The sequence below is a fragment of the Dipodomys spectabilis genome, unplaced genomic scaffold (genome assembly GCF_019054845.1).
Source record: "Dipodomys spectabilis isolate Male_0828 unplaced genomic scaffold, ASM1905484v1 ptg000424l, whole genome shotgun sequence".
In the NCBI taxonomy this organism is placed as follows: Eukaryota; Metazoa; Chordata; class Mammalia; order Rodentia; family Heteromyidae; genus Dipodomys; species Dipodomys spectabilis.
In genome coordinates this window covers 134,433-160,902 of record NW_024871101.1, presented here as the reverse complement: position 1 = coordinate 160,902, position 26,470 = coordinate 134,433, and the positions used below count along the sequence as shown (strand labels likewise).

The 26,470-nt window shown below is 37.6% G+C and overlaps 1 protein-coding gene across 5 annotated transcripts in view; it reads left to right on the top strand.

The window, feature by feature from the left end:
* Atrx (ATRX chromatin remodeler) overlaps window positions 1-26,470 on the top strand; it is a 165,454-nt gene that overhangs the window by 73,449 nt on the left and 65,535 nt on the right. For all 5 annotated transcript variants that reach the window (XM_042668266.1, XM_042668265.1, XM_042668264.1 and 2 more), the window contains 6 exons: window positions 604-671; window positions 1,209-4,270; window positions 9,793-9,865; window positions 20,879-21,012; window positions 21,696-21,872; window positions 24,384-24,477. In XM_042668266.1, coding sequence (XP_042524200.1) covers window positions 604-671; window positions 1,209-4,270; window positions 9,793-9,865; window positions 20,879-21,012; window positions 21,696-21,872; window positions 24,384-24,477 — 3,608 coding nt within the window. The remainder of the gene's footprint in view (window positions 1-603; window positions 672-1,208; window positions 4,271-9,792; window positions 9,866-20,878; window positions 21,013-21,695; window positions 21,873-24,383; window positions 24,478-26,470) is intronic.

Sequence of the window (26,470 nt, the reverse complement as noted above, 5' to 3'; positions counted from 1 at the left end):
CTCAAGGCTAGCGCTCTACCACTTGAGCCACAGCCCCACTTCTGGCTTTTTTCTTTTTGCTTATGTGGTGCTAAGGAATCGAATCCAGGGCCTCAGGCTTGCAAGGGAAGCGCTCTACCACTGAGCTACCTTCCCAGCCCTCTTTGTTTCTTGTAAGTGCTTTTTATTATAAACTTTTCTTGGGTGCATACAATGTACTTCAATGATAGTCATTTCTCCTTACCATTTAATTTTCCCCTCCCACCTCCTACTGTTTGTCTCTGCAATACTTCCCCCATTTATATTCATGTCCATTTTTTTCTTTAGATGTACATTTTTAAAGTAAGACTTTGGTGTTTCTAGTTGTGTAGGATCAGAACTTTGTTAGGCTACAAAAAACCTTTTATGTAGTAAAACTCACAGTGGTGCTTTGTCCTAAAGAACATTCAAAGGATTACTTTATTGAGGTGAGGTATTCCTATGCTATTATTCTATACCATACTGATTTTTGTTTGATTATCTGAAACACATTCTTTTTACTTTTTTAATGACCCCAAAATAAATTTTTGTCCTTTATGAGTGTTAGTCATTTTGAATGAAATTTCTCTTCTGTTCTCTCAATAGAATTGCTTTAAGTATTACATGAGTGATGATATTAGCCGTGACTCAGATGGAATGGATGAACAATGTAGGTAGGTACTATGTCAAGATGACTTAACTTTCAGTGTTGTATACTTTGGGAGGAGGTGTATTTTAGATCCATTTTTTTGCCTGTCCTGGGGCTTGAACTATGGGCCTGGGTAGTGTCCCTGAGCTTCTTTTGCTCAAGGCTAGGGCTCTACCACTTGAGCCATATGCCACTTCTAGTTTTTTCTGAGTAGTTTTTATTGGAGATAAGAGTCTTAGGACTTTCCTGCCCAGGCTGGCTCTGAACTGTGATCCTTAGATCTCAGCCTCCTGAACAGCTAGGATTATAAGCGTGAGCCACCAGCGCCCAGCCCAGTGTAGATCCATCTTTTATGGTATCATTGATGTCCTCAGTGGATGATAATTTCTTTTCTGTGAAGCCTGACCTTTATGTCTGGTTTTAATTGTTTTATAAAAAATAATCAGATGACCTAAATGACTACTAAAAAAATCATTGGTTAGAATTTTTAAATTTCTTTGATAATGAAGAAATTGAAATTAGTTTCATTGGAAATAATATTTTAATTGTTAAAATATTTCAGATGGTGTGCTGAAGGTGGGAACTTGATTTGTTGCGACTTTTGCCATAATGCCTTCTGTAAGAAATGCATTCTGCGCAATCTTGGTCGAAAGGAGTTATCTACAATAATGGATGAAAACAACCAGTGGTATTGCTACATTTGTCATCCTGAACCTTTGTTGGACTTGGTCACTGCATGCAACAGCGTATTTGAGAATTTAGAGCAGTTGTTGCAACAAAATAAGAAGAAAATAAAAGTTGACAATGAAAAGAGTAGTAAAATATGTGATCACACACCCAAATTTTCTCCAAAGAAGATTAGTTCCAGTTGTAATGGAGAAGAAAAGAAATTAGATGATTCATGTTCTGGTTCTATAACCTACAGTTATTCAGCACTAATAGTGCCCAAAGAAATGATTAAGAAGGCAAAAAAACTGATTGAGACCACAGCCAACATGAACTCTAGTTTTATTAAGTTTTTGAAGCAGAGTGAAGAAAATTCAGAAATCAGTTCTACTCTGAAATTACGTCAGCTTAAGGCTTTTAAATCTGTGTTGGCAGATATCAAGAAGGCTCACATTGCATTAGAAGAAGATTTGAATTTGGAAATTGAAGCTTTGGATGTGGTACACAAAGAGGAATATACCAAAGAGCTTAAAATCACAGATGCTAAGTGTGAAACAAAAGTACAAAAAGGAGAAAAACCCTGTACTTTGGAAAAGAGAGAGTTTTCCAAGTCAGAAGCTAGGCCTTCAAGAAAGCAGGTAGATGGTGAGGGACACACAGATCCGAGTGTTCCAACAGAGGAGCAGAGGGCAAGTAAAAGTACTAGTGGTGAACATAGGAAATCCGATGGGAAAGATGAACCGCAGTATGAACCTGCCAACACTTCAGAAGACTTAGACATGGACATTGTATCTGTTCCTTCCTCAGTTCCAGAAGACATTTTTGATAATCTTGAGACTGCTATGGAAGTTCAGAATTCAGCTGATCATCGTGGGGATGGTACCAGTAGAACGGAGCAAGAGCTAGAGACTTCATCTGTAAAATTAAATATGCCAAAAGACAACAAAGGAGGTAGTAAGTCAAAAACTACCTCAGCTAAAGTAACAAAAGAATTATATGTGAAGCTCACCCCTGTTTCACTTTCTAATTCCCCAAAGAAGGGTGCTGATAGTCAGGAAGTTCCACAAGATAAAGATGGCTCTAAAGGTTCTGCACTGAACCTAAAATCTGAGAAATGTGGACCTGGACAGGAAAACAGTGATAATGAGCATGTTGAAGAAAATGAAGTTCCTTTACTTTTAGAGGAATCTGATCTTCGAAGATCGCCCCGTGTGAAGACCACACCCTTGAGGCGACCAACAGAAACCAATCTTCCATCATCCAATTCAGATGAAGAAAGTAATGAAACCATGAAGGAGAAACAAAAATTATTAGGTCCAGTAAGAAAAAAGGATAAGAGAAATTCTTCTGACAGTGCTATTGATAATCCTAAACCTAACAAATTACCTAAATCAAAGCCGTCAGAGATTGTAGATCAAAATTCCGATTCTGATGAAATGATAGCAATCCTGAAACAGGCAAGCAGAATGAGTCCCAGTTCTTCAGATACTGACATTAATGAAACTCATACAAATCATAAGACTCTGTATGACTTAAAAACTCAAACAGGGAAAGATGAGAAAGGCAAAAGAAAACGGAAAAGTTCTTCTTCTGGCTCCGATTTTGATATTAAAAAAGGCAAGTCAGCTAAAAGCTCTATAATTGCTAAAAAGAAACGTCAAAACCAGTCTGAGTCTTCAAATTATGACTCAGAATTAGAGAAAGAGATAAAAAGCATGAGTAAGATTACGGCTGTCAGAACCACCAAAAAAAGAGTTCCCAATAAAAAAGACTATGATTCTTCTGAAGATGAAAAACGTAGTAAAAAGGGAATGGCCAAACAAAGGCCAAAAAGTGTGAAGAATACCCCAGGGGGATCATCTGATGATGCTGAAAGGAAACAAGAGAGAAAGAATTCCTGTCCTAATGAGAAAGACAAGACTGTGGACTCAAGAGATCAACTTTCTAAGAAGCAGCAGCCCAGTGTTTCCTTTGATGGTGCAGACAAATCATCTCCTGGGAAAGAGGAGAGTTTAAATTCTCTGGAAGACAAAAAAGGTGCTAAAACTAAAGAAAAGAGTAAGCATCTGAAAGCTAAAACATGCAAAAAGGCACCCATTGGCTTATCTGATGCTGCTGAGAAAGTCCACAGGAAAGAGCACAGTGATGAACTCTCTGAAGATGATAAGACACAGAACAAAAAGGAAATGGAAGAAAAAGAAAAGAAAACTATGGACTCAAAGAAGACAGTATTGAAGATGGAACAGCAGTATGAGTCATCCTCTGATGGCACTGAGAAATCACTTGAGGGCGAAGAAGTTGATAATTTTCCTAAGGATATAAAACCAAATAAGGATGACACAAGTGATGGAGAAAAGAAAGGTAGAAAAGCAAAAGATAAAATGTCCAAAAAGAAAGAATCATCTGACAGTGTCGAGAAATTGCCAGAGAAAGGAGACAGTTGTGACTCTTCAGAAGACAGAAATACAAAGAGTAGAGTATCTACTAGAGAGAAGAGAAAATGCAGGTTACCCCTAAAGGCCCCACGGAAGAGTCAAGAGTGTTCATCATCTGATGAGAAATATTCCACGAAAGAAGATGGTTGTGACTCTTCGGATAAGAAGCAGAGAAGAATAGAATTGCGAGAGAGAAGAAATTTAAATTCCAAGAGAAATACCAAGGGAATACCAAGTGGCTCATCGTCTTCTGATGCTGAGGAAAGTTCTGAAGACAGTAAAAAGCTGAAGAAGCCAAGAACTTCAGCTAAAAAGAAGGCAGGCAGTATCAAGGAGAAAAAGAGAAACTCCCTAGGAGCAAGTACTAAAAGGAAGCAAATGGAGATTACTTCCTCATCTTCAGATATAGGAGATGATGGTCAGAATTCTCTTGGTGAGGGGAGCAGTGATGAACAGAAAATTAAGCCTGTGACTGAGAATTTAGTCCTGTCTTCTTCCCACAGTGGATTTTGCCAATCTTCAGGTATGCAAAAATACATTAAAGCTCTTAGAATTTGTAACCCTGTCCTCTCAAATACATTATTTAATTTTCCTCAAATCCAATCAAATTCAGGATGACCATTCAGAAAAAGTCCAATTAAAATTATTTAGGCACTCACTATCAAGTCTTTCTTTATTTACTCATTTATTTTTATTCACACATAGGAGTTGTACAGAGGGATTACATTGTGATATTTCTATACATGTATACACTGTACTTTGATCATATTTACCTCTGTCTTTTCCCTTCCCCCACCTTGCTGGATTCCTTCTCCAACAGTGTCCCTCTTACATTCGTGTATTTTGTTTATTTTTCTGCCATCCTTTGAAGGAATTTTAAACGTTGCTTGTATTCAGCGTTAGGCATATCAGCTTTGTTGGATAAGTAATAACATTTCCTTGTCTATATTTAATGATTTTTTTTCTGTGATAATGTGCAGTAGATTTTGAAAATGAAACTGATGCCAGTAGTTTATTAGGTATTTACCCACATAATTGTGATGAGCACTTGATACTAGTACTAACATGATGTCTGAAAGGTTTCTTTGAGTATATGCTGACCCTGGAACTTGAACTCAGGGCTTGGGTACTGTTCCTCAGCTTTTTCTCTCAAGTCTAGTGTTCTACCACTTAAGCCACAGCTCCACTTCTGGCGTTTCGGTAGTTAATTGGAAATAAGAGACCCACAGACTTTTCTGCTGGGCTAGCTGTGAACCATAATCTTCAGATCTCAGCCTACTAAGTAGCTAGGATTACAGGTGTAAGCTACCAGTATCTGGTTGTCTGAAATATTCTTTTTTTCAGTCCTGGGGCTGCCCTTCAGGTTTTTTTTTTTTGCTCAAGGCTAGTACTCTACCACTCTAAGCTTCAACGCCATTTGACAGGAAAAGGTATTTTAAAAAAATCCTACTGAAATAAAGGATGAAAAGATTTTAAAAAATGACACAAGAAAGGAAATGACAAAAATGAAAAGATTACTCTGGTGAGACAGAGTAGAGTTTGGGTAACCTGGTCAATTTTACCAACAACAATGTTTTCTTTTCTCCCCTTCCCCTTTTTTTGGGCCAGGGCGCTGTCCCTGAACTCTTTTGCTCAAAGCTAGCACTCTACCATTCTGAACCATGCAACACTTTTGGTTTTCTGGTGGTTAACTGGAGATAAGTGTTTCATGGACTTGCCTGTCTGGACTGGCTTTGTTTGTTTTTGTCAGTCGTGGGGCTTGAACCTCTGGGCCTGGGCACTGTCCCTGAGCTCTTCAGCTCAAGGCGAGCCCTTTACCAATTGAGCCACAGCACCACTTCTGGTTTTCTGGTGATTAATTGGAGATAAGGGTCTCACAAACTTTTCTGCCTGGGCTGGTTTTGAACCATGATCCTCAGATCCCAGCCTCTCCTGAGTAGCTAGGAGTACAGATGTGAACCACCGGTGCCTGGCAGTGTTTTCAGAAACAGTTTTATCATAAATGTACGAAAGCAACATAATGAAACCCAGTTAAAATTGTTCAAAAGGAGGAGCAGGACAAACGGGGGTTAGGGAAGAGTAATATAAGTCAGGTGCTAGTGACTCAAACCTGTAATCCTAGCTACCCAGGAATCTGAGATCTAAAGACCACTGAAGTCAACCTGGGCAGGAAAATCCATGAGGCTCTTTTCTCCAATTAACCACCAAAAAGCTGAAAACAGACTAAGATTCAGGTGGTAGAATGCCAGCTTGAACACAAAAGCTTAGGGAAAGTGCCCAGGCATTGCACACACACAAAGAGAAACAACAAAGCTACAAATTTCTTTTACTGAGCACATATTTTATTTAAAAACCAAGTGTGATTTGAATTGGTTGATGCTGGGTATGGGGCTTTACCTACATGGCTATTCTAACAATAAAGTTCCTAAAAAACATTCACACTTGGACAATAGCAGTTAAGGTCAGGTTTTGTTGCCAAATGACCTTTTGTACCATCTTACGCAAATTTCCAATTCTGAAAATGTTTTGAATTTCAGAATTGTGTGTAAATGGTTGTGGGTTTGTAATTTAAACACAGAATTTAATAGTTACTTTGATAACAGTCTTTTCATTTTTGTAATTTAAACACAGAATTTAATAGTTACTTTGATTATCTTTTAGTTATTAGATTAGTTGTGATAAACCCTAAGGCTTGGAATATAAAAATAATAAATTTTCCTAATTGTAGGGGATATTCCCATTGGCAAATGGGAATTGAAATAACCTTAAATTTTAGAATTAATCTTAAACTAACCTTAAATTTTAGAATGTTGGTTAATGTAGTATAACAGTTTCCCTGGTGAAATCAACATACTTGATTTCAAATATGTTAGTAATTTTCATTGTGCTCTTATTTGACATATATAAAAGTTTCTGTGGTGTACTTTTCATGTTTAGACTTATAAATACTTAATTTAATAAGTAATATCCTTTATTTAGACCTTAAGCAAAGATGATAACAGATGGCAAATACTCAAAGAATGTGTCCTCTCTTAATTCCTTTATTCAACACAAATTTGTAGATTATTGTGTTCTGTTTTGATATTTGTAACCTGGATATGAAGGGCCAATGGGTGGAATAGGTGGTAAACTATTTCTTGACTGTGTATCCAGAGAAACCTTGACTTCATTAGATGCCAGTCTTTGATGTGTTTGGAAGCACAAATATTATTTTTTGGGGATGGTTCTTTAGCTATTTCTTGGGACTACATAGATTACTTTGGATTAAAAGTGGAAGATAAATTTGCTGAGTTTTGCCAATCAAAAACTGGGCTTTTCCAGTAGAAATACTTAAGCTGAGTTGGATATGAAAGGCCTTGAAAATAAGCATTATATAGTAAGTACTGTTTTTCATAGATAATCTTGGGTGTGAGCCAATGATAAATGACATTCTTTAAGAATTTACTTGCAGTCAGGTATTAATGGCTTATACTTGGAATCCTAGCGATTTAGGAGATCCTTTTTTGAAACCAGCACAGGCAGAATAGTCAGTGAGACTGTTACCTGCAAGTGACCACCAGAAAAACTGAAAGTGGAGCTGTGTCTCAAGTGGTAGAGTGCTAGTTTTGAGCACAAAAGCTCAGGAACATTGCCCAAGCCCTGAGCTCAAACCCCAGGATCAGCAAAATAACAAAAACAAAAACCTACAGTGGGGATGTGTGATAAATGGAGTAAGCTATGAAATATTTCAGGGAAAAGCTAAGAGAACAAGTTGTGTTTGAACTTTGAAGTTAGGTCAAATTTTGGAAGGTGGAATCACAGTGGAGTGACAGTAACATTACTAATAATGTTTCATTTGAAGATTAGTCTGTTTCGATGAGAAATTTTGATGGAATACTGTGAATTTTATTGTTGCTTTTTTCTTGTGCTAGTCCTGGGGCTTGAACTCAGGGCATGTATGCTGCCCCTGGACATTTTTTGCTCAAGGCTTGGGCACAGTTCCACTTTTGGCTTTTTGGTGGTTAATTATAGATAAGAGTCTCATAGACTTTCCTGCCTGGGCTGGCTTCAAACCAAGATTCTCAGGTCTTAAACTCCCAAATAGCTAAGATATGGGCATGAGTCATTGGTGCCTGACAGGGTAGCTCTTTTTTGCCCTTCTATAACTTTTATTTTGAAATCATTTCTAATTCCTATGAATCTATAATGATTCAGATTTGAATAGCTTTTTAAAAAAGAAAATAAAGACTGACTATTCATTTATTTTTTATTTATTTTTGAGAAGTGATTTTGCTGTACAAGTCCGATGACATTGCATTTTACATGTAGCCCAAACTGGCCTTGAGCTCCCAATCGTCCTGCTTCTATCTCCCAAATGCTTAGATTTCAGGGATGTGTGAGCACACCTGTCTAGATTTCAGTAGCTTATATGCATTCATTCCTGTGTATGTACTTCTCTGCAGTTGTATCATCTGTGAGGCTTTGTAGCAGCACCATACATCGAAGACACCAAACTGTTGCATTATCACAAAACTTGTCTTTCCTTTACACATCTCTTTTCTTATCTCCATTACTAATTCTGAGAGCTGGTAATACCTGACTGTGATTTTGTTATTTGAGATGGATGATCATGAAGTAATATTTTGAGATAGTCTGTTTTTATTTTTCCTCAGTAATGCTCTTGACAGCTTTAGTACATTTGAGTAAATGCTAAACCACCAATACACTTCTTCCTAAATCCTTCAACATGCATAGTATTCACTGGAGCTAAATATTTTACTTTGGTTTTCTTTTGAGGTGAAGTTTATATACAATGAAATGGACAAGTCCTACTCTTCTTGCCTTTTCTTTTGGTCAGTGTTGGGCTTTGATCCTAGGGCATGTTAGGCAAATGCCCTATTATCCTTCCCCTCCACAGTCTTCTCTTTAGATTTAAAAACAAAGAATAGAAATGAAATTGTTCTACTTTTTCAGTAGAAGTAGGGTTTGAATTCTGTGTGTTGTGCTTGCCAGGCAGGTACTCCATCACTTAAGCCATGCCCCCTCCAGTCCTTTTTCCTTTTTTTGGCAGGGGGTTTGGGGCGGGGGGGGGGGGGGGGGAGAGATAAAGTCTTGTGTTTTTCCCAGGGCAGATTAGGCCAAAGTTACCCTGTTTATTCTTCCCCAGCATAGCTGGAATGACAGGTGTGCAGCATCACCCTTTGTTTTTAAATTGGCTGAGATGGGGTAGGGAAACATACTTTTTTTTGCCTGGAATGACTTCAGACCATAATCCTCCTGATCTCTCCCTCCTGAGTACCTAAGGTGAGCTACCATGTCCTATTAGAAATGGAACTTTTTATTAGAAAATAAGTTTTATTATACTTGATTATGTCTGTGTACTTTAAGTTATGGATATCATAAGAATTCAAATGCATTTTTCAATTACTTATACCAAAACATTAAGAGCAATTTGGCTGTGATACAGTTAGACACCTGTTAACTTCAAACTTGCAATGAGTGATAACAAAGGTTACTGCACCAAAAAAATCTGTGTTAATGATAGCAATTGAATTGTTCCTAAGAAGGTTGAGCTTAAAACCCTTGTGCTGTGGGAGGGAACCTAGAAATATAACAGGCCTATTTTATTATTTTACTGCTTCTACTTCATATACAGTCATCCCTCACCGTATCATGGTTTACTTTTTGCGGCTTCACTGTATCGTGGGTAGTGATCCCTCACCTATTGTGGGAGCTACATTCCAGAGACTCCCACAATTTGTGAAAATCCACGAAGTAGCAATAAGTGAACCAGGATACAGTGAGTGGACAACTATCTAATGCTACTACTTCGAAGATTTTGATCTATTGGGGGTCTCTGTAACATAACTCCTGCCATAGGCAAGGGATCACTGTATTGCCAATTAAGCTTTCTGTCACCACTGCCTTCAGTCATGGTTTTGGTTTCAGAGTAGTGTTGAAAACCCATTAGCTTGTTCAAAAATTGTTGACTTGTTTTATTTTAAGTGGTTTTACTCACATAGATAATTTCAAACTAATTTTAAGTACACTTTTTCCCCCTCTAAGGAGATGAAGCCATATCTAAATCAGTGCCTGTCACAGTGGATGATGACGATGACGACAATGACCCTGAGAATAGGTATGATTCCATCCGTAAGGACTTTAAAAAGATTATAACACACCCTAGGCGTGGGCGCAAGCCACAACACCGGAACAACAAGTTGGTTGTAAAAATCAGGAGAGCCTGCCTTAGAAAGCCTCACTCCCAGCCTTCCTGCAAGTTGGAAAGAAAGGCCAGAAATTGGGCTAAAACTCAGAAACCTTAAGAGAAAGTCATTGCCAGTATTAACACACCTAGCATAGGGTGTGTTATAAGTTCAGAACTGTCAATTTTGTGTTTCCATGGAAACTGTGATAATTTTTTCAGACTATTATTTTCAGATTAATTTTTGGATGAAAGTGAATCCTATTAATAAATTGGTGACAAAAGACATCTCTTCATATTTGATTATTGCTAATTGTCCTTCACTGTGGTAATCTCATGAAGATCTGTTGAGAGCAAAATAAGTGATCACTCAGATACTGAAAAATAAAGCAACGGTGACAGAGAAGTTAGATACACCTCTGTCATAGTGGAGAAAAAATAAGGTATTAGAGAGTAAAACCAAGACATTTTTCCATATATTTTAAACATCTCCTGTAAGATAGTATAGTATCCATATAACTGTAGAGACCTTTGCTTTTTCATGGTACTGGGATTTAAACTGGGCCTTGTACTCACTAATCATTCTACCACATCCCAGCTCTTACAGTATAGGACTCATCATCTTCAATAAGAAGGTAGTAGGTACAGTATATTGAATTGAAATACTGGGAATAGAGGTAATTGACTTCTAATTTTCTAACATTTCTATAACTGTGTGATCTTGGGCAAGTATCTTCTTCTTTTTTTTTTTTTTTTGGCAAGTCCTGGGACTTGAACTCAGGGCCTGGGCATTGTCCCTGAGCTTCTTTTGCTCAAGGCCAGCACTCTACCACTTGAGCCACAGCACCACTTCTAGCGTTTTTTGTTTCTGTGGTAGTAAGGAATCAAACCCAGGGCTTCATGCATGTTAGGCAAGCACTCTTATCACTAAGCCACCTTCCCAGCCTGTTTTTTTTTTTTTTTTTTGTTTATTTATTTTTATTGTGAAAATACCATACAGAGACCCAGCCTGTTTTTATGTCTAATGTGAAATGGTTGGGTGGAATTTTCTCAGATTTTATCACTGAAATGTCAATGATAAATCATAAAGAACATTAGAGTAAACATCTGTTCCTAACAGTAAGCTCTAGTATTAGGAAAACATGGAAATACACCTGTAATTTTTGTTATAATTTTGTGAGATATTAACTGAATTACATATGCTACGGGCTAAGTTGAAAACTCTAGCACTGTTTTGTACCTTGGTAATACTAATAGCTTTCACTGTTTCATAGATCATTCTTCTGCTAGTAAACAATATTTTCATTAAGCTGACAGACCATATCCATATCTAGATTACACTTAAATAAAACTCAATTTTCAACATACACTCACCTTCTACTTTCCTTTTTTTTTGCCGGTCATGGGGCCTAAACTCTGGGCCTGGGCACTGTCCCTCAGCTCTTCAGCTCAAGGCTAGAGTTCTACCCCTTGAGCCATAGTGCCACTTCTGGCCTTTTCTGTTTATGTGGTGCTGAGGAATCGAACCCAGGGCCTCATGCATGCAAGGCAAGCACTCTACCACTGAGCCACCTTCCCAGCCCCTTTTACTTTCCTATTTACTTGATAAGTATATGTTTCATTGTTTTATGGGATATGAATGGCATCCAGTATAGAGTACTGAAGGCATATTTATTCATCTGGATTTTTCCTCCTCAGTCCTGGAGCTTGAACTCAGGGCCAGGGCACTGTCCCTGAGCTGCTTTTGTTCAAGGCTAGCGCTCTACCACTTGAGCCACAGCACCACTTTTGGCTTTTTTTCTGTTTATGTGGTACTGAGAAATCAAACACAGGGCTTCATGCATGCTAGGCAAGCACTCTACCATTAAGCCACATTCCCGGTTTGTTTTTTTTTTTTTAAAGTAGACCATCACAGCTAGATCTGAAAGACTTGAGAGTTTGATTCTTTTTTAAAGATGCTTTTATTCTTCATTTACAAAAACTCTCCTATGCATTTTGGAGCCTTAAATATTTAGTTACTGGTAGTGTTAATCATATTCAAACATTCTGTCCTTATTTAACTGTGAGAGGTATAATTTTTTTGTTACAGCTTGTCAAAATATAACACTTTAATCCTTTCTGTAATTGATAAGCATTTTATTGGAAAGTATCTCTAATGCCAGCTTGTATTTAAGTTAAAAAAAACCCTACAACATTGTTGACTGCCTTTGAGAGGAGATGAGTTTTTCTTGTGTGTCTTTCTTTATGTTCACTTTTACAAAATATACAATTAATGACTTGTTTAATATCCACTATACCAAAGAGCTATATACTATGCATGAGTTATTGCATCGTGATGGGTATCCATTATGTACTTGCATTATTTTAATATAGGTGATGTATTTGAGAATTGTTGAATATGCACTAAGCAACTTTTAAAATTTGTTGATCATTACTAAGTCTTGGCATTTTTTGTGATTTCATATTTTTCAGTGGGATATATTTTGGTAGTGGGAATGTTGTAATTGTGAATTTGTACACAATTGTGTAATTGTGTATAAATTATGTATACATTTCGTTAGCTTTGTCCTTTAGTAGTATTGTAATACATTTCACTGTTGATATTTCAGGAGAGGTAAAATAGTGTATTGTTTCAAATGCTTATCTATTATTTGGACACAATAAATTTGTGTAAAACTTTTTCTTGGTCAAGCACTTAATTTTAACTAAAATGCCACTTTTCACAAGCACTCTTATGAATTTGTTAGAATTGACATATAGAGACGAGTTTATAGCCAAAGAAGTTTAACATTCTTGAAATGAAGAAAGTAAATACTTTTAATTTCCCAAACTAATACACTTAAAAATTGTGTGACAGTTGGAGGAAAGATTTTATAGCTATTTTATAGCTATGATATTAAAAAAATAAAACCTTGGTAGCTTTTGAGGTGATTAACCACATGTCAAATTCTTTAGTAGAAATAAACTTACTACTTAACATAAAGCATTATTTATCTATCTACCTAACCTGGTATTAAATTTCCATACTTCTGTGTTCATTTCCCAAGGTGCTAGGACAGCAAGTGGGAGCTACCATACCCAGCTTAAGACTTTCATTTGGTACTTGTACTGTTAATTAAGCTCAGTACTGGGATAGTGTGTTAAACTTTAATAATATTAGTGGTGAGGATCATTATCATTGGACTATTCTTTATACATTTTATAGAAAAAGTATTACAGTTGTGATTTTGAGAATAAAAAATCCAGTTTACTATCACTATTTGCCTGAAAGTTGAGTTTTTTTCCCCCAGTCCTGGGGTTTGAACTCAGGGCTTGGGTGCTGTCTCTGAGCTTCTTCTTTTTTTTTTTTTTGCTCAAGGCTAGCACTCTACCACTTGAGCCACAGTGCTACTTCTGGCCTTTTCTGTTAACATGGTACTGAGAAATTGAACCCAGGGCTTCATGCATGCTAGGAAAGTACTCTACCACTAAGACACATTCCCAACCCTCACATTACATTTATTTTTTGTTAAGGAATACTTATTTTATCCTAGCAATGTTCTAGAAGTTTTTCTCTTGTTTCTTTGTGGGTGGGATCACATAGTTTGTTTTTTTCATAGAAACAAAATCTAATATGGAACTTTTGAGGAAACTGCCCAGTGTGTATGCAGGCTTTCTTTAATTATAGTGGGACTAGATTATTTTCCTCAAAAAAGAGTTTGGCTTTTAGTGTCAGTGGATGTAACTCATTTTTTGACTTCATATTTGTCCTTAAATGACAAATATGACTATTTTCATTTATCAGATATAAAAAATACTAAACTGGTTCTTTAATATGACCAAATGCTCTAAAATTTTCAATGCTAACATTTTTTTCTCTAAGCCTTTAGACCTTTTCTTTTAAATCAGAGAATATACATTTTATATCAGGCCAATTTAAACATCATATCCTATGCTTAAGTTATATGTAACTACAGACTTACTGTTATACATCTTTAATTTTTCCTTTTGTTTTTGTGTGCTGATAATGAGGATTGAACTTCAGGAATTGCATTTCCTTGGTTTGCTTGCTCACAACTAGTGCTTTACCACTTGAGCAGCATCTACAGCCTGGCTTTTTAGTGGCTAATTGGAGATGATGTCTTGTAAATGTTAATGCCTTGCATGGTTTCAATCCAAATCCTTTATGATTTGGCTTCCAGAACAGTTAGGATTACATGTATGAGCCACCAGTGTCTGGTTTTCCAATTTTTTTTTTGCTTCTTCAAGTCTTTGATAATTTCCCTGGTGATCTCACCAAAAAAGAAAACAGTACTACTTGTCGGTAGTGTGACTGACTGCAAAAGTATATTGAATATTGTTTAGCTTTTGACTATTTGGTGACCTTACATTATCTCCTGAGTTCTTTCATTTTTGGTAACTGACATTTTAGTCAAACTTTTTTCTGTCAGTCCTGGGGCTTGAACTCAGAGCCTGGGTGCTGTCCCTGACCATTTTTTGTACTCAAGGCTAGCACTCTACCACTTGAGCCACAGTGCCATTTCCTGCTTTTTCTGAGTAGTTTGTTGGAGATCAAAGTCTCATGGACTTTTCTGCCCAAGCTGGCTTTGAACTGTGATCCTAGATCTCAGCCTCCTGAGTAGCTAGGATTATAGATGTGAGCCATTGGCATCTGGCTAGCCATACTTTTTAATAAGTAAACTTCATATCAGGATACTAATTTTGGACCTAAAGATTAAAATACATGCTAGCATAACTTTTGAAGAATTCTGTAGTAATTCTACAAAATGTTTTCTTTTAAAGGAAATTAACCCTTAAAGTGTAAACATTTATTAGAACAGAGCCTGACCCTCTATTGAAAGCAAATCTCTTTACCACCCTTTCCTCACAGAAAATGTCCAAATGTTCCTTAGCTATAGTACTTTGAATTGTTTTACAAACCAATGTAAAAATTTGATGTAATGTTTTAATATACTTAGACAATTATTTTGTGTACTTACTATGAGCTTAAGCCTATGCCTTTTTCAGAATTATGTTATAGTATTGTGGTATTATACACAGAATGTAGAAAACGTTTTTAAACAAATCATATTAATCTTTGTATATGGTTACAGTTTTTTGGCCTTTAAAACTTGTACTTTTTATTTGACAGTTTACCTCTAACCTAGTTCTAGAGCCTTTGAAAGATAAACAAATAGCTGTAGGATGTATCTCAGATGCCTGTTTTTTTTTTGTGTCAATACTGGGGCATGAACTCAGAGCCTGGATACTGTCTGTAAGCTTTTTCACTCAAGGCTGGCATTCTACCATTTGAGCCATACCTCTACTTCTGGCTTTTTGCTGGTTAATTGGAGTCTCATGGACTTTGCTGCCTGGGCTGGCTTCAAATTTTCAATCCTAGGATTACAGCGTCCTGAGTAGAGGATTACAGGTATGAGCCAATGGTACCCAGACTTTAAAAAAAAACAAACAAAATGACTCTTAAAAAAATAAAAGATTGGATTCTTCCATTGACATACATTTGAAATCTATGTAACATGTATGTAATATGTATGTATACCTACCATGTATTTTGCCCAGGCATTCGCACAGTAGTGCTTACTGCATAGAGAGTATTATACAGGCATAGAAAACTCATAGCAGATTGAAATTCAGATTCTTAGGTTCTATTCCTGGCTTTGTGTGCTCCAGTTAAGTCATTTCTTTTCTCTTACCCTGTTTCCTGAACTATAAAATGACATAGTTGGAATTGAAGATTCTTTCTTCTAGCTCTAACTTTTTGTGTTGCTTTTGTTATGGCTCTTTAAGTCTCCCTGGAGCAAGAGATTCTTCTATTGATTGTTTCTTTTTAAGAAAGCATCAGTTCCACATTTTGAAGTATTGATTGACATACTAGCAAGAGACTGTTTACTTATCTTTCTTTTGTTTTTTTGTCAGTTATGGGGCTTGAAGTCTGGGCCTGGGCGCTATCCCTCAGCTCAAGGCAAGTGCTCTACCACTTGAGCCACAGCACCACTTCCTTACCTATCTTTCTTACTTGAGTCTAAAAAGGAAGCGCAGTACTCAGTTCCTTTCTAGCTAGTATCATAATTTTTTTTTTTGTTGGTGTGGGGCTTGAACTCTGGGCCTGGGCGCTGTCCCTCAGCTCTTCAGCTCAAGGTGAGCGCTCTACCACTTGAGCCACAGTGACACTTCTGGCTTTCTACCACTTGAGCCACAGTGCCACTTCTGGCTTTTTTCTGTTTGTTTGTTGCTGAGGAATTGAACCCAGGGCCTCATGCATGCAAGGCAAGCACTCTACCACTGAGCTACCTTCCCACCCCTAATATCATAATTATTAAAGGTCTTTTTTAGCTTTCTAATTATGTTTTTCTGATTGTGTTACTGGGCTCATTTTTATGTTCTTTTTGCTTTCTTTCAGTAGAGGACGGTGTAATAAGGCATTATCTTAGTGTTCATTATGTAATTTAGAAGATTTTATTTTGTGAGCATTTTGGGGTCCTGTTATTTAGTTCTCATGCACCAATTCCAATCACTGTTTGTGGAGGTTTCCCCTCCCTCCCATATTGTTTTGCTGTCTCCCCCTCTTCCTTCCCTGCCTTTCAGGAAAATAGAGGAGTGGCTCCACTACCTCCGGCTCTGCTCAGGTTTTCTGCCACCAGAGTGGCACAGCCTGTGCTTCTAATGCTTCTAATAGAGTCATGGCTGCTTTGGATGCTACACCTGCCCCAAGATGTAATATTGAGCATTGAGATTTCAGGGGCAGTACCTTGTTGCCTGGATGATTTTCTCAGAACCGTCTTGGAAAGCTTCAAGAAAGGAAACTTCAGAGCAAACAGAATCAACTAGGGATCATGACTATACATCCATCACAGGCATACCAGCATGGGTCCAGCCGAGGCCTCCAAAATGATGCTTTGCCAGCGTCAGCTGGTTCTCAAGTGATGATGTCCTTGAAGTCTCTGTGGCCCGTGACTCCAGAGTTAAGGTAGTGGAGTTTCCCTTTAAAGCATCTCACAGCAGGCTTTGTAGATGGGACACATCTCAACCTCAGCATGCTTGCTGAAGGTCAGCCTCAGCCCTAGGCTCCTTTAAATTTTGAGATAAAGTAGGTTAGATTTGAGTAATCAATTATCATTTATGCACTGTTCATAATTTTTGCAGAAAGATTTTATTAACATTCTTAATTTACTTGGTTCTATGTAAGATTTTCCTTTTATCAAAAAATTGATGTGGGGGCAAATATAAAACTTTTATCTTCCTTAGCTAGGTGAATTTAGGGAGTTGCTATCACTCAATATTTAGTAATTTGGAGAAAAATCACCATTCTCTGAAGTTTATACTTGTCCTGCTTCTAAAGTGACTATAATTATTCAGTTTCTGAAGGTTGGTGATAAGTTGTAATTCTTCAGTATATGGCTTTGATTCCATTTTTGTAATTTTATGATTTGTTAATTGATATCCAATTGTATATTATTATCTCATGTGCAACATATTTCTCTGTTTCTTGACAGTCCAGAACTTGAGATTGAATTAGGTAGGTTGACATATTTTGACCTTCCATTTAGTAGATATGTTTTTAGGAGTCTAGAGATTGAAAAAAGAAAATTTATGCTGCTGTTTAGAATTATGCCAGATTTTCCACAGCTCGTATGGAATTTTAGAGCTTTTGGCATTTGTGAATACAAACTGAAATCAGGTATTGAAGTAACACTTAGGGTAACGAGATTCAGAATTTAGTTTTGGTGGCTCTTACTGACCTACCCAAATAGTTCTTGTGAACTATTTGACCACTTGGCAATCCACTAGTCAACACTTTACAAGTTTTGTTTTGTTTTGTTTTTGTTGGTCATGAGGCTTGAACTCTGGGCATGGGCACTGACCCTCAATTCTTCAGCTCAAGGTGAGCGCTCTACCATTTGAGGCACAGCGCCACTTCTGGTTTTCTGGGGGTGGGATGGGATGGGATGGGGGGGGGTTATTGGAGTCTCATGGACTTTCCTGCCCAGGCTGGCTTTGAACTATGATCCTCAGATCTCAGCCTCCTGAGTAGATAGGATTACAGGTGCGAGCCACCAATGCCCGTCCACTTTATACATTTTATACACATGGAGATTTATTTTAAAATTCATTTCCCAAATTAACTAGAGAACATTTTTCCTGTTGCATGAAAAATAAGAATATAGCTTTTATGAGAGATTTTATAATTTTTTTTTTCCCAATTGGGGAGCTTGAACTCTGGGTCTGGGTGCTCGCCCTCAGCTCTTCAGCTCAAGGCTAGCACTCTACCACTTGAGCCACAGTGCCACTTATGGCTTTTTCTGTTGATGTGGTACTGAGGAACCCAGGGCTTCATGCATGCTAGGCAAGCATTCTACCACTAAGTTACCTTCCCAGCCCTAAGATTTTAGAGATTTTTTTCCCCTCCATAAAGATGCTTCCATTCCATTTGAAGTACATTTCTTTTATTCTGAAACTGTTTTGACTTGGAGAGGAGGATGTGTTAGATGTAGTGCTTTTGTAAAATGAAGGAATTCAAAATGATTTACATTTACTTTTCTTTCTTGGCAAAACAAGAGGCTATGACATTTTAATAGTCTCTGCTTTTAAAGTGTTAACTGTATACAATCACAAGTCAACAAACCACTGATCTAGAAGTATAAAGAACAAAGCTTTAGAATTCAATTCCAGTAAGATTTAAATTAAAGTGATATAATCTATAGTCCCTTGAAATATAAAACAGAGCAGAAATCCCTCAGAATATCAAATTCATGTGTGGTTTCTTTGATCAATTAATGATTTTCTGTGTTCTTTTAATATTTCTAATTCATCTGTTTGAAAGAGAAAGCACAAAAAGGCATATAATAAACATTTATGAAAGTGATTGCCTACTTTAGTTCAGTCTAGGCATTTTGGGGTATAAATAGCAAGGAACATTCCACTTGTCGAAACTGAGGAAGTCTTAGCATAATTAACATCTACCATTGAGTGAATTCCTTTTTGATTTTTGGTGAATAAGGATGATGTTTCAACTTGAGGCCTCTTCCTTGTTAGTTACACAATCTACTGCTGAGCAATACTGCTAGCTCTTTTTTGCAGTGGTTATTTTGAGATAGGGTCTCATTTTTTCCCCAGGTCTGTTCTTGGCCTACTGTCTAAGGTTTCCTGCTGTAGTTGGGAGACAGGTTACATCTAGCTTGTTCCATTGAGATCGAGTCTTGTGAACTTTTTTCCTGGGCTAGATGGAAACTGCTATCTTCCTAATCTCAGCCTTCTAAGTAGCTGGAAAGACAGGTTCATGCCACTGCACTGAGAAGGAGTATAACAGTGTTTTGCCTAGGGAGGCATAGAACTTTGAGCCTCTTGATCAGCCTCTCAGGTAGCTAGAATTCAACTTATGAGCCATCATGACTTAGTCCCATGAATGAAAATTCATTCATTCATGCTTCGAAATGTGAGTACAATCAAGGAAGTAAAAAGAGATGTTTCAAATTCAAAAATCAAGAAAGATTGTATAATCTCATCTGTTAAGATTTTGTTGAGCTGGTCAGTCTTGATTACCAAATGTATAATTATACCATGGAAATTAGCTCATAGCAAACTACTGGACTCTTTGTCATCTTCTTCCTTGAATATTTATATTATGTATTCATTTGTTACTGTGATTTGTGAATTTATGACAAGAATACCTACCCTGATGAAGTCCCTTGTCTCACAAAAGCTTCATGTTACTTTAATTTGACATTTTCAGATTATTTAAATTAGTACAGATATACACATATGATGGGTATATGTATATATAATGTGTGTGTGTATATACATACATATATATATATATGTATATAAATAATACATATTCCTTTTTGGTGCTGGCACTGGGGCTTGAACTCAAGGTCTCATACTCTTGCCTGACTGTTTCGCTCAAGACCAGCACTCTAGTACTTGAGTCACAACTCCACTTTCAGTATTTTGCTGGTAAATTGGAGATAGAAGCTCATTAACTTTTCTGCCCTGGCTAGCTTTGAATCTTGGTCCTCAGATCTCAACCTCCTGAGTAGCTGATGTGAGCCACTGGCGCCTGACATTCATAGGAAAATATTTTAACATGATAATATTAGTAAAAGAATTATTTTCTCAGGGCTGGGAAGGTGGCTCAGTGGTAGAGTGCTTGCCTTGCATGCACGAGGCCCTGGGTTCGATTCCTCAGCACCACATAAACAGAAAAAGCTGGAAGTGGTGCTGGGTCTCAAGTGGTAGAGTGCTAGCCTTGAGCTGAAGAGCTGAAGGACAGTGCCCAGGCCCAGAGTTCAGGCACCATGACTGGCAAAAAAAGAAAAGAAAAAAAAAGAATTATTTTCTCATGTGCTTTTAGTAATTGATTTTTCTATTAACAAATTGGTCTTTGAGTAGCATCATAAGACATTTTATTGAGAGTGAGTCTACTGTGCTGTTTTTCTGAAAATGATAACTCATGGTAATGTGTACTCTTTTACTGTGTATATGAATAATGCTCATGTTCCTTCTCTGCCCTAACTTGGATATTATTAGATTCCTTATTGCTTTAGTGCCTAACATTTGGTGATACTTTTCATCTGGTTAACAGATTTATGGAGTAAAGTGAAATTGAGGTTCAAAAATATCCTAGGTTGAGTCACTGTTTCATAATAGAATGATTTGTTAATACTCAGTTTCCGGCAATATGTTTTGCTGTTGAATAAAACTTCTCTGGAATTTTGTCTGTGTGATTTACCACTACTGGCTTGTCTCCCATTGTGTTTGCTGGATGATGGTAGCAATAGAAACATGTAGCATCACTTTGGAATTGTTCAAAATAGTCATAAAATATACAATCTATTGACACTTCAATTTTGATAACAGAATTGTCTTTTTATTTGGTATATTGGTCTTTTTAATTGGTATATTTCACCCCCAAATATATAGTTTAAAAAAATTTTTCTTGCTCTCAAGAATTGCCAAGAAGATGCTTTTAGAAGAAATTAAAGCCAATCTTTCCTCTGATGAGGATGGGTCTTCAGATGATGAACCAGAAGAAGAGAAAAAAAGAAATGGAAAACAACTTGAAGTCAATCCAGGAGATGAAGGTGAGCTCCCCAGAGACAGGCGCAGGATGCCATCAGTTCATTGCTTGAGCTGTTCAGTACTTGAAGAATATCAGTAATTAAATATTCCCTTAGTGCATGCATATTCAAGCTTATTAAAATATTTGAAACTTTCTTGCTTTTACCCCTGAATCTCTTGTAATAATTATGGGTGCTATTCTCATTTTGTCAGTTACTGCCAATAAACAGATGAATTTTGAGCAAAATATGCTTGGAAGTGATAGGCACTGGTGATATATTAATAATAGTAATATATCAAGTGTGATGTGCAAGTTTACTTGTCACCAGTGCTATGATGTATGTGCACAGCTCTGATGTCTGCTTTGTTATGCTACTTCTTACTAACAATAGTTTTGAAAAACATTTTTTTTTATTATTGTTAAGTAGTTGTATAAAGGGTTTGCAGTTCCACAAGTCAGGTTATAAGTATAATGCATCTTGGTCAATGTCACCCTTTCCTTTGTTCTCCCCTATTTTCCCTTCCCCATCCCTGTCCTCAAGTTACGTAGTTCCATTTTTTGCATAATGTACGTTGAATATAATGATGACTTTGCTCACTTTTCCTCCCTCCATTTGTGTGCTCCCCTTTGTCTACTTCCTTAAAACATGCTTGGAAAACATTTTAAAAGAAAAAATGGGTTTATTGATATGTGTTTCTCATTTAGACACAAAAAATCCAGTCAATTCTGAATCAGATTCAGATTCTGAAGAATCTAAGAAGCCAAGATACAGACATAGGCTTTTGAGGCACAAGCTGACTGTGAGTGATGGAGAATCTGGAGAAGAAAAAAAGACAAAGCCTAAAGAGCAAAAAGAAGCCAAAATTCGAAGTAGAAGGAAGGGTAAGATATTTGCATTGTGATTAGAAGGAACATACTGGTTTCCTATGCTAATAACAGGAATGACATAAGCAGAACCTATGAAACAATTGGCCTACTCAGACTGAGAAAGTATCAGCTGCTCTCTTACTTGAGGGAAATAAGTTTTTAGAGTGGGAAGATGACCCTGAAACTTGAGATAACGCTGAGTATTTTAAACCTTTTTGTTTTTATACACATTCACAGTATAATGATCAATAAATATGACAATATAAATTCAGAGGCAACATATAAAACAAAAGATTACACAAAACTACAAGAAAAATGCTTTCTTTTGGAAATTATAAAGGCTAATAATCATATATAAAACTTGACTTGTAAGTAATTAAATTATTTTAATTATACTAGAAGTCTGAGATTTCTTTCTTGGTCCTCTTGTTCATTGCAGTACTAAATTCAGAGCATTATACTTCCTCAGCAGACAATCAGTGGAACCATATCCCTAGTTTCTTGTTTTTTTTTGGTTGGTCATGGGGCTTGAACTTGGGGCCTGGGTGCTATTCCCCAGCTCTTCAGCTCAAGGCAATCTCTCTACCACTTGAGCCACAGTGCCACTTCTTGTTTTGTGGTGGTTAATTGGAGATAAGAGTCTCAAGGACTTTCCTGCCTGGACTGGCTTCAAACTGCAATCCTCATATCTCAGCCTCTTGAGTACCTAGAATTATAGGTGTGAACCACCAGCCACTGGGCCCTAGTTTTTTTTTTTTTTTTTTTAACCACAGCTACTTTCCAAAAGAATCTTGCGTTTTGCCTGAGTAGACTACACCACAATCCTGTTTATGTTTCCATATATCTAGAATGACAGACCCAGATCACCGTGTCCAACTTTTAATTGGTTGAAATAGAAACTTGTGAACTTTTTGCCCATGCTATCCTCAAACTATGATCCTCCTGATCTCTGCCTCCCAAGTATCTAGAATTATAGGTGTGAGTCAAGTCACTGCATTCAGGTTTTTTTTGGGGGGGGAGTGGTAACAAGTTTTAAAGCGTGAACTAGGGCTTGGGGATTATCCCTGAGCTTTTTCTGTTTAAGGTTAGTGTTCTACCACTTAAGCCACAGCTCCACTTCCACCTTTATTTTTTTTTTCTTGGTGAATTAGAAGAATCTCATGGACTTTGCTGCCAGGACTGGCTTGAACAGTGATCTTTAGATCTCAGCCTCCTAGGTAGCTAGGATTATAGCACCTGGCTTTTTTTTTGGCGCGGAGCGGGGGCATGGTGGGGGGAGTTTAAGATAGATTCTCACTCTGTAGCCCAATGAATAAGGAGAGATGATTGGTAAAATGGTTTTCAGTCACTCCATGTGAATCACTTTGGGGAGTGTTTTTTTTTTTGTTGTTGTTGTTTTTTGTTTTTGTCGTCGTGGGGCTTGAACTCTGGGCCTGGGCGCTGTCCCTGTGCTCTTCAGCTGAAGGCAAGCGCTCTACCACTTAAGTCAAAGTGCCACTTCCAGTTTTCTAGTGGTTTATTGGAGATAAGAGTCTCACTGCCCTGGCTGGCTTTGAATCTTGATCCTCAGATCTCAGCCTCCTGAGTAGCTAGGATTATAGGCGTGAGCCACCGGCGCCCAGCTGGGGAGTGTTAAAATAGGTGAAACAGGGATTTTTGAAATGAAATCAGGCATAGGAAGACATATACTACATGTTCTTGTGTGGAAGTTAAAACAAGTTGATTTCATGTAGTAGAGAATGGAATTATAATAGTGGTCACTAGAAGGTAGGAGGGGGCCATAAAAGGAGTTTGAATAACACATGCTAAGGTATAATTAGATAGGACATTATAATTCACATGAATTTATTACATATTTTATGAAGAGCTAGAAGAGATGATTATGAAGGTTCCCAGCACATAGAAATGTTAGATGATTCTTTTTGGTAGCAGTTCTGGGATTTGAACTCAGGACCTTGCACTCTTGCTTAGCTTTTTCGCTCAAGGCTGGTGCTCTACCACTTGAGCAATATCTCTGCTTCCATCTTTTTGCTGTTAGTTGGAGAAAAGAGTCTCATGGTCTTGTCTGCCCTGGGTTGGCTTTGAACCTCACTTTTCATATCTCAGCCTAATATCTATAAGGAGATAATTTGTCTAAGGCACCCATGTATAGACACACAATTCATGGATTCATTAATATGTGTTACCTTATGCACAGATCTTGGATATAAATTTATATAACATTCTTAGTGCACTTTTGCATTTTGACAGCAACTCCTCATCTGAGGCAAAATACGACATTTTCTAGTTGTAGATGCATATTGCCATACTTCAGATTTTGGGTAATTTTGCATTTTCTGATGAGGGCTACTTATAACATTTCAGTCATTAAAAGGTATATTCTATAAGCTGTAATATAAAGTCATGCATATTCCTAATATTCTTACGATACTTTAAATTATTAATGTGAATTTATTGGCAACTTAAGTGAATTTTGTTTCTGTAGTAAAATGCTTAGCAATTTGATATATTTTTTTTTAATTAAAGTGAGCAGTGAAGACTCAGAAGATACTGATTTTCAGGAATCAGGAGTTAGTGAAGCAGTTAGTGAATCTGAAGATGAACAACGGCCTAGAACAAGGTAATAAACTGACGTTTTCTTCCCAAAACTTTTACAGGAGTAATCTCAATAATTGTGCTTTCACATGATTTGAAAATAGCTTTTATTACAGTAAATTGAGTATAATGTGTAATATTTTTATTTCAAACTATCGGAAAAGTAAAATTAAAAAATATATTTTGTATGTTTATACTTGAAAGGATACTTTATGTGCAGTTGAATTGTCTATTGTACCTGAGTTGGCTTTTCGATTTGCAGAAATATTCATTACTGGAGGTTTTGGTTGATAGGAAGGGCTTTTGCCCCATCCCCTTAATAAATACCCATTTGAATTTCTATGGATTTATCTATTTTGGACATTTCATATAATTTAATTCATATAGCATGTTTACTTTTTTTGAGGGGAGGGCGGTCCGGTCGTGGGGCCTGCACTCTGGGCCTGGGCGCTGTCCCTCAGCCGTTCAGCTCAAGGCTAGCGCTCTACCACTTGAGCCACAGTGCCACTTCCGGCTTTTTTTTTTTTTTTGCTTTTTGTTTATGTGGTGCTGAGGAATCGAACCCAGGGCCTCATGCATGCAAGGCAAGTACTCTACCACTGAGCCACCTTCCCAGCCCCGCATGTTTACTTTTATGAATAGATTCTTTAATGTATTATTTCCAAGGTTGGCTCAGATTTTACTCTGCATCAGGGCTTCATCACCTTTATGTTGGCCTTTGTAGTGCTGGGGTATAGTTTCTTAGTGTACATGTACACTGAGCTATATATACTCCTAGCCCATTTTCATTTTTGTACTAGTACTGGGCCTTGAACTCAGGGTCTTAGCTTTTTTGGTGAAGGTTGGTACTCTAGTACTTGAGTCACACCTCACTTCTGACTTTTTGCTGGTTAATTGGAGATAAGCGTCTACCCAGGCTAACTTCAAACTGTGATCCTCATATGTCAGTATTCTGGATAGCTAAGATTAAGGAAGGGTATGAGCCACTAGTGCTCAGCACTTCATTACTCTTTAATAATAAGAAAGAAATCATTATTAAATTATTAGTGGGGCTTGAACTTAGGGCTTTCCCTCTCTTGCTTAGCCTTTTCATGCAAGGCTGGTATTCTACAGCTTGGAATCATCCTTACACTTCCTGCTTTTTGGTGATTAATTGGAGATAAGAGCCTCACAGAGTCTCATGGACTTTTATGCCTGGGCTGGCTTTGAACTACAATCCTTAGATCTGAGCCTCCAGAGTAGCTAGGATTAAAGCTGTGAGCCACCAGGGCCTCACTTAAATGATTATTTTCAATGATGGAAAAAATATAACTAGCATAAAATTTGCAATCTTAACTATTTTAAATGGTGACTTAATAGTGTTAAGTACACTCATTATTTATTTTTGAAACCATTCTTTTTTTATTTTCTTGTGCCGGTACTGGGGCTTGAACTCAGTGCCTGGGTACTGCTGTACCTTAGCCTTTTCAGTTCAGACTGGTGCTCTACTACATGAATCACAACTACACTTCTGAATTTTTCCTGGTTATTTAGAGATAAGAGTCTCAGGTACTTTGCTGTCCGAGATAGCTTTGAACTACGATCCTCAGATCTCTGCCTCCTGAGTATCTAGAATTTCAGGTATGAGCCACTGGCACCTGGCACAACCTTCCTTCCTTCCTTCCTTCCTTCCTTCCTTCCTTCCTTCCTTCCTTCCTTCCTTCCTTCCTTCCTTCCTTCCTTCCTTCCTTCTTCCCTCCCTCCCTCCCTCCCTCCCTCCCCCCTCCCCCTCCTTCCCTCCCTCCCTCCCCCCTCCCCCTCCTTCCATCCTTCCCTCCCTCCCTCCCCCTCCCCCTCCCCCCTCCTTCCCTCGGTCTTTCTCCCTCCCCCCTCTCTCTTTCCTTTGTCGGTCATGGGGCCTGAACTCTGGGCCTGGGTGCTGTCCCTCAGCTCTTCTGCTCAAGGCAAGTGCTCTACCACTTGAGCCACAGCTCTACTTCCTGTTTTTTCTGCTTATGTGGTGCTGAGGAATTGAACCC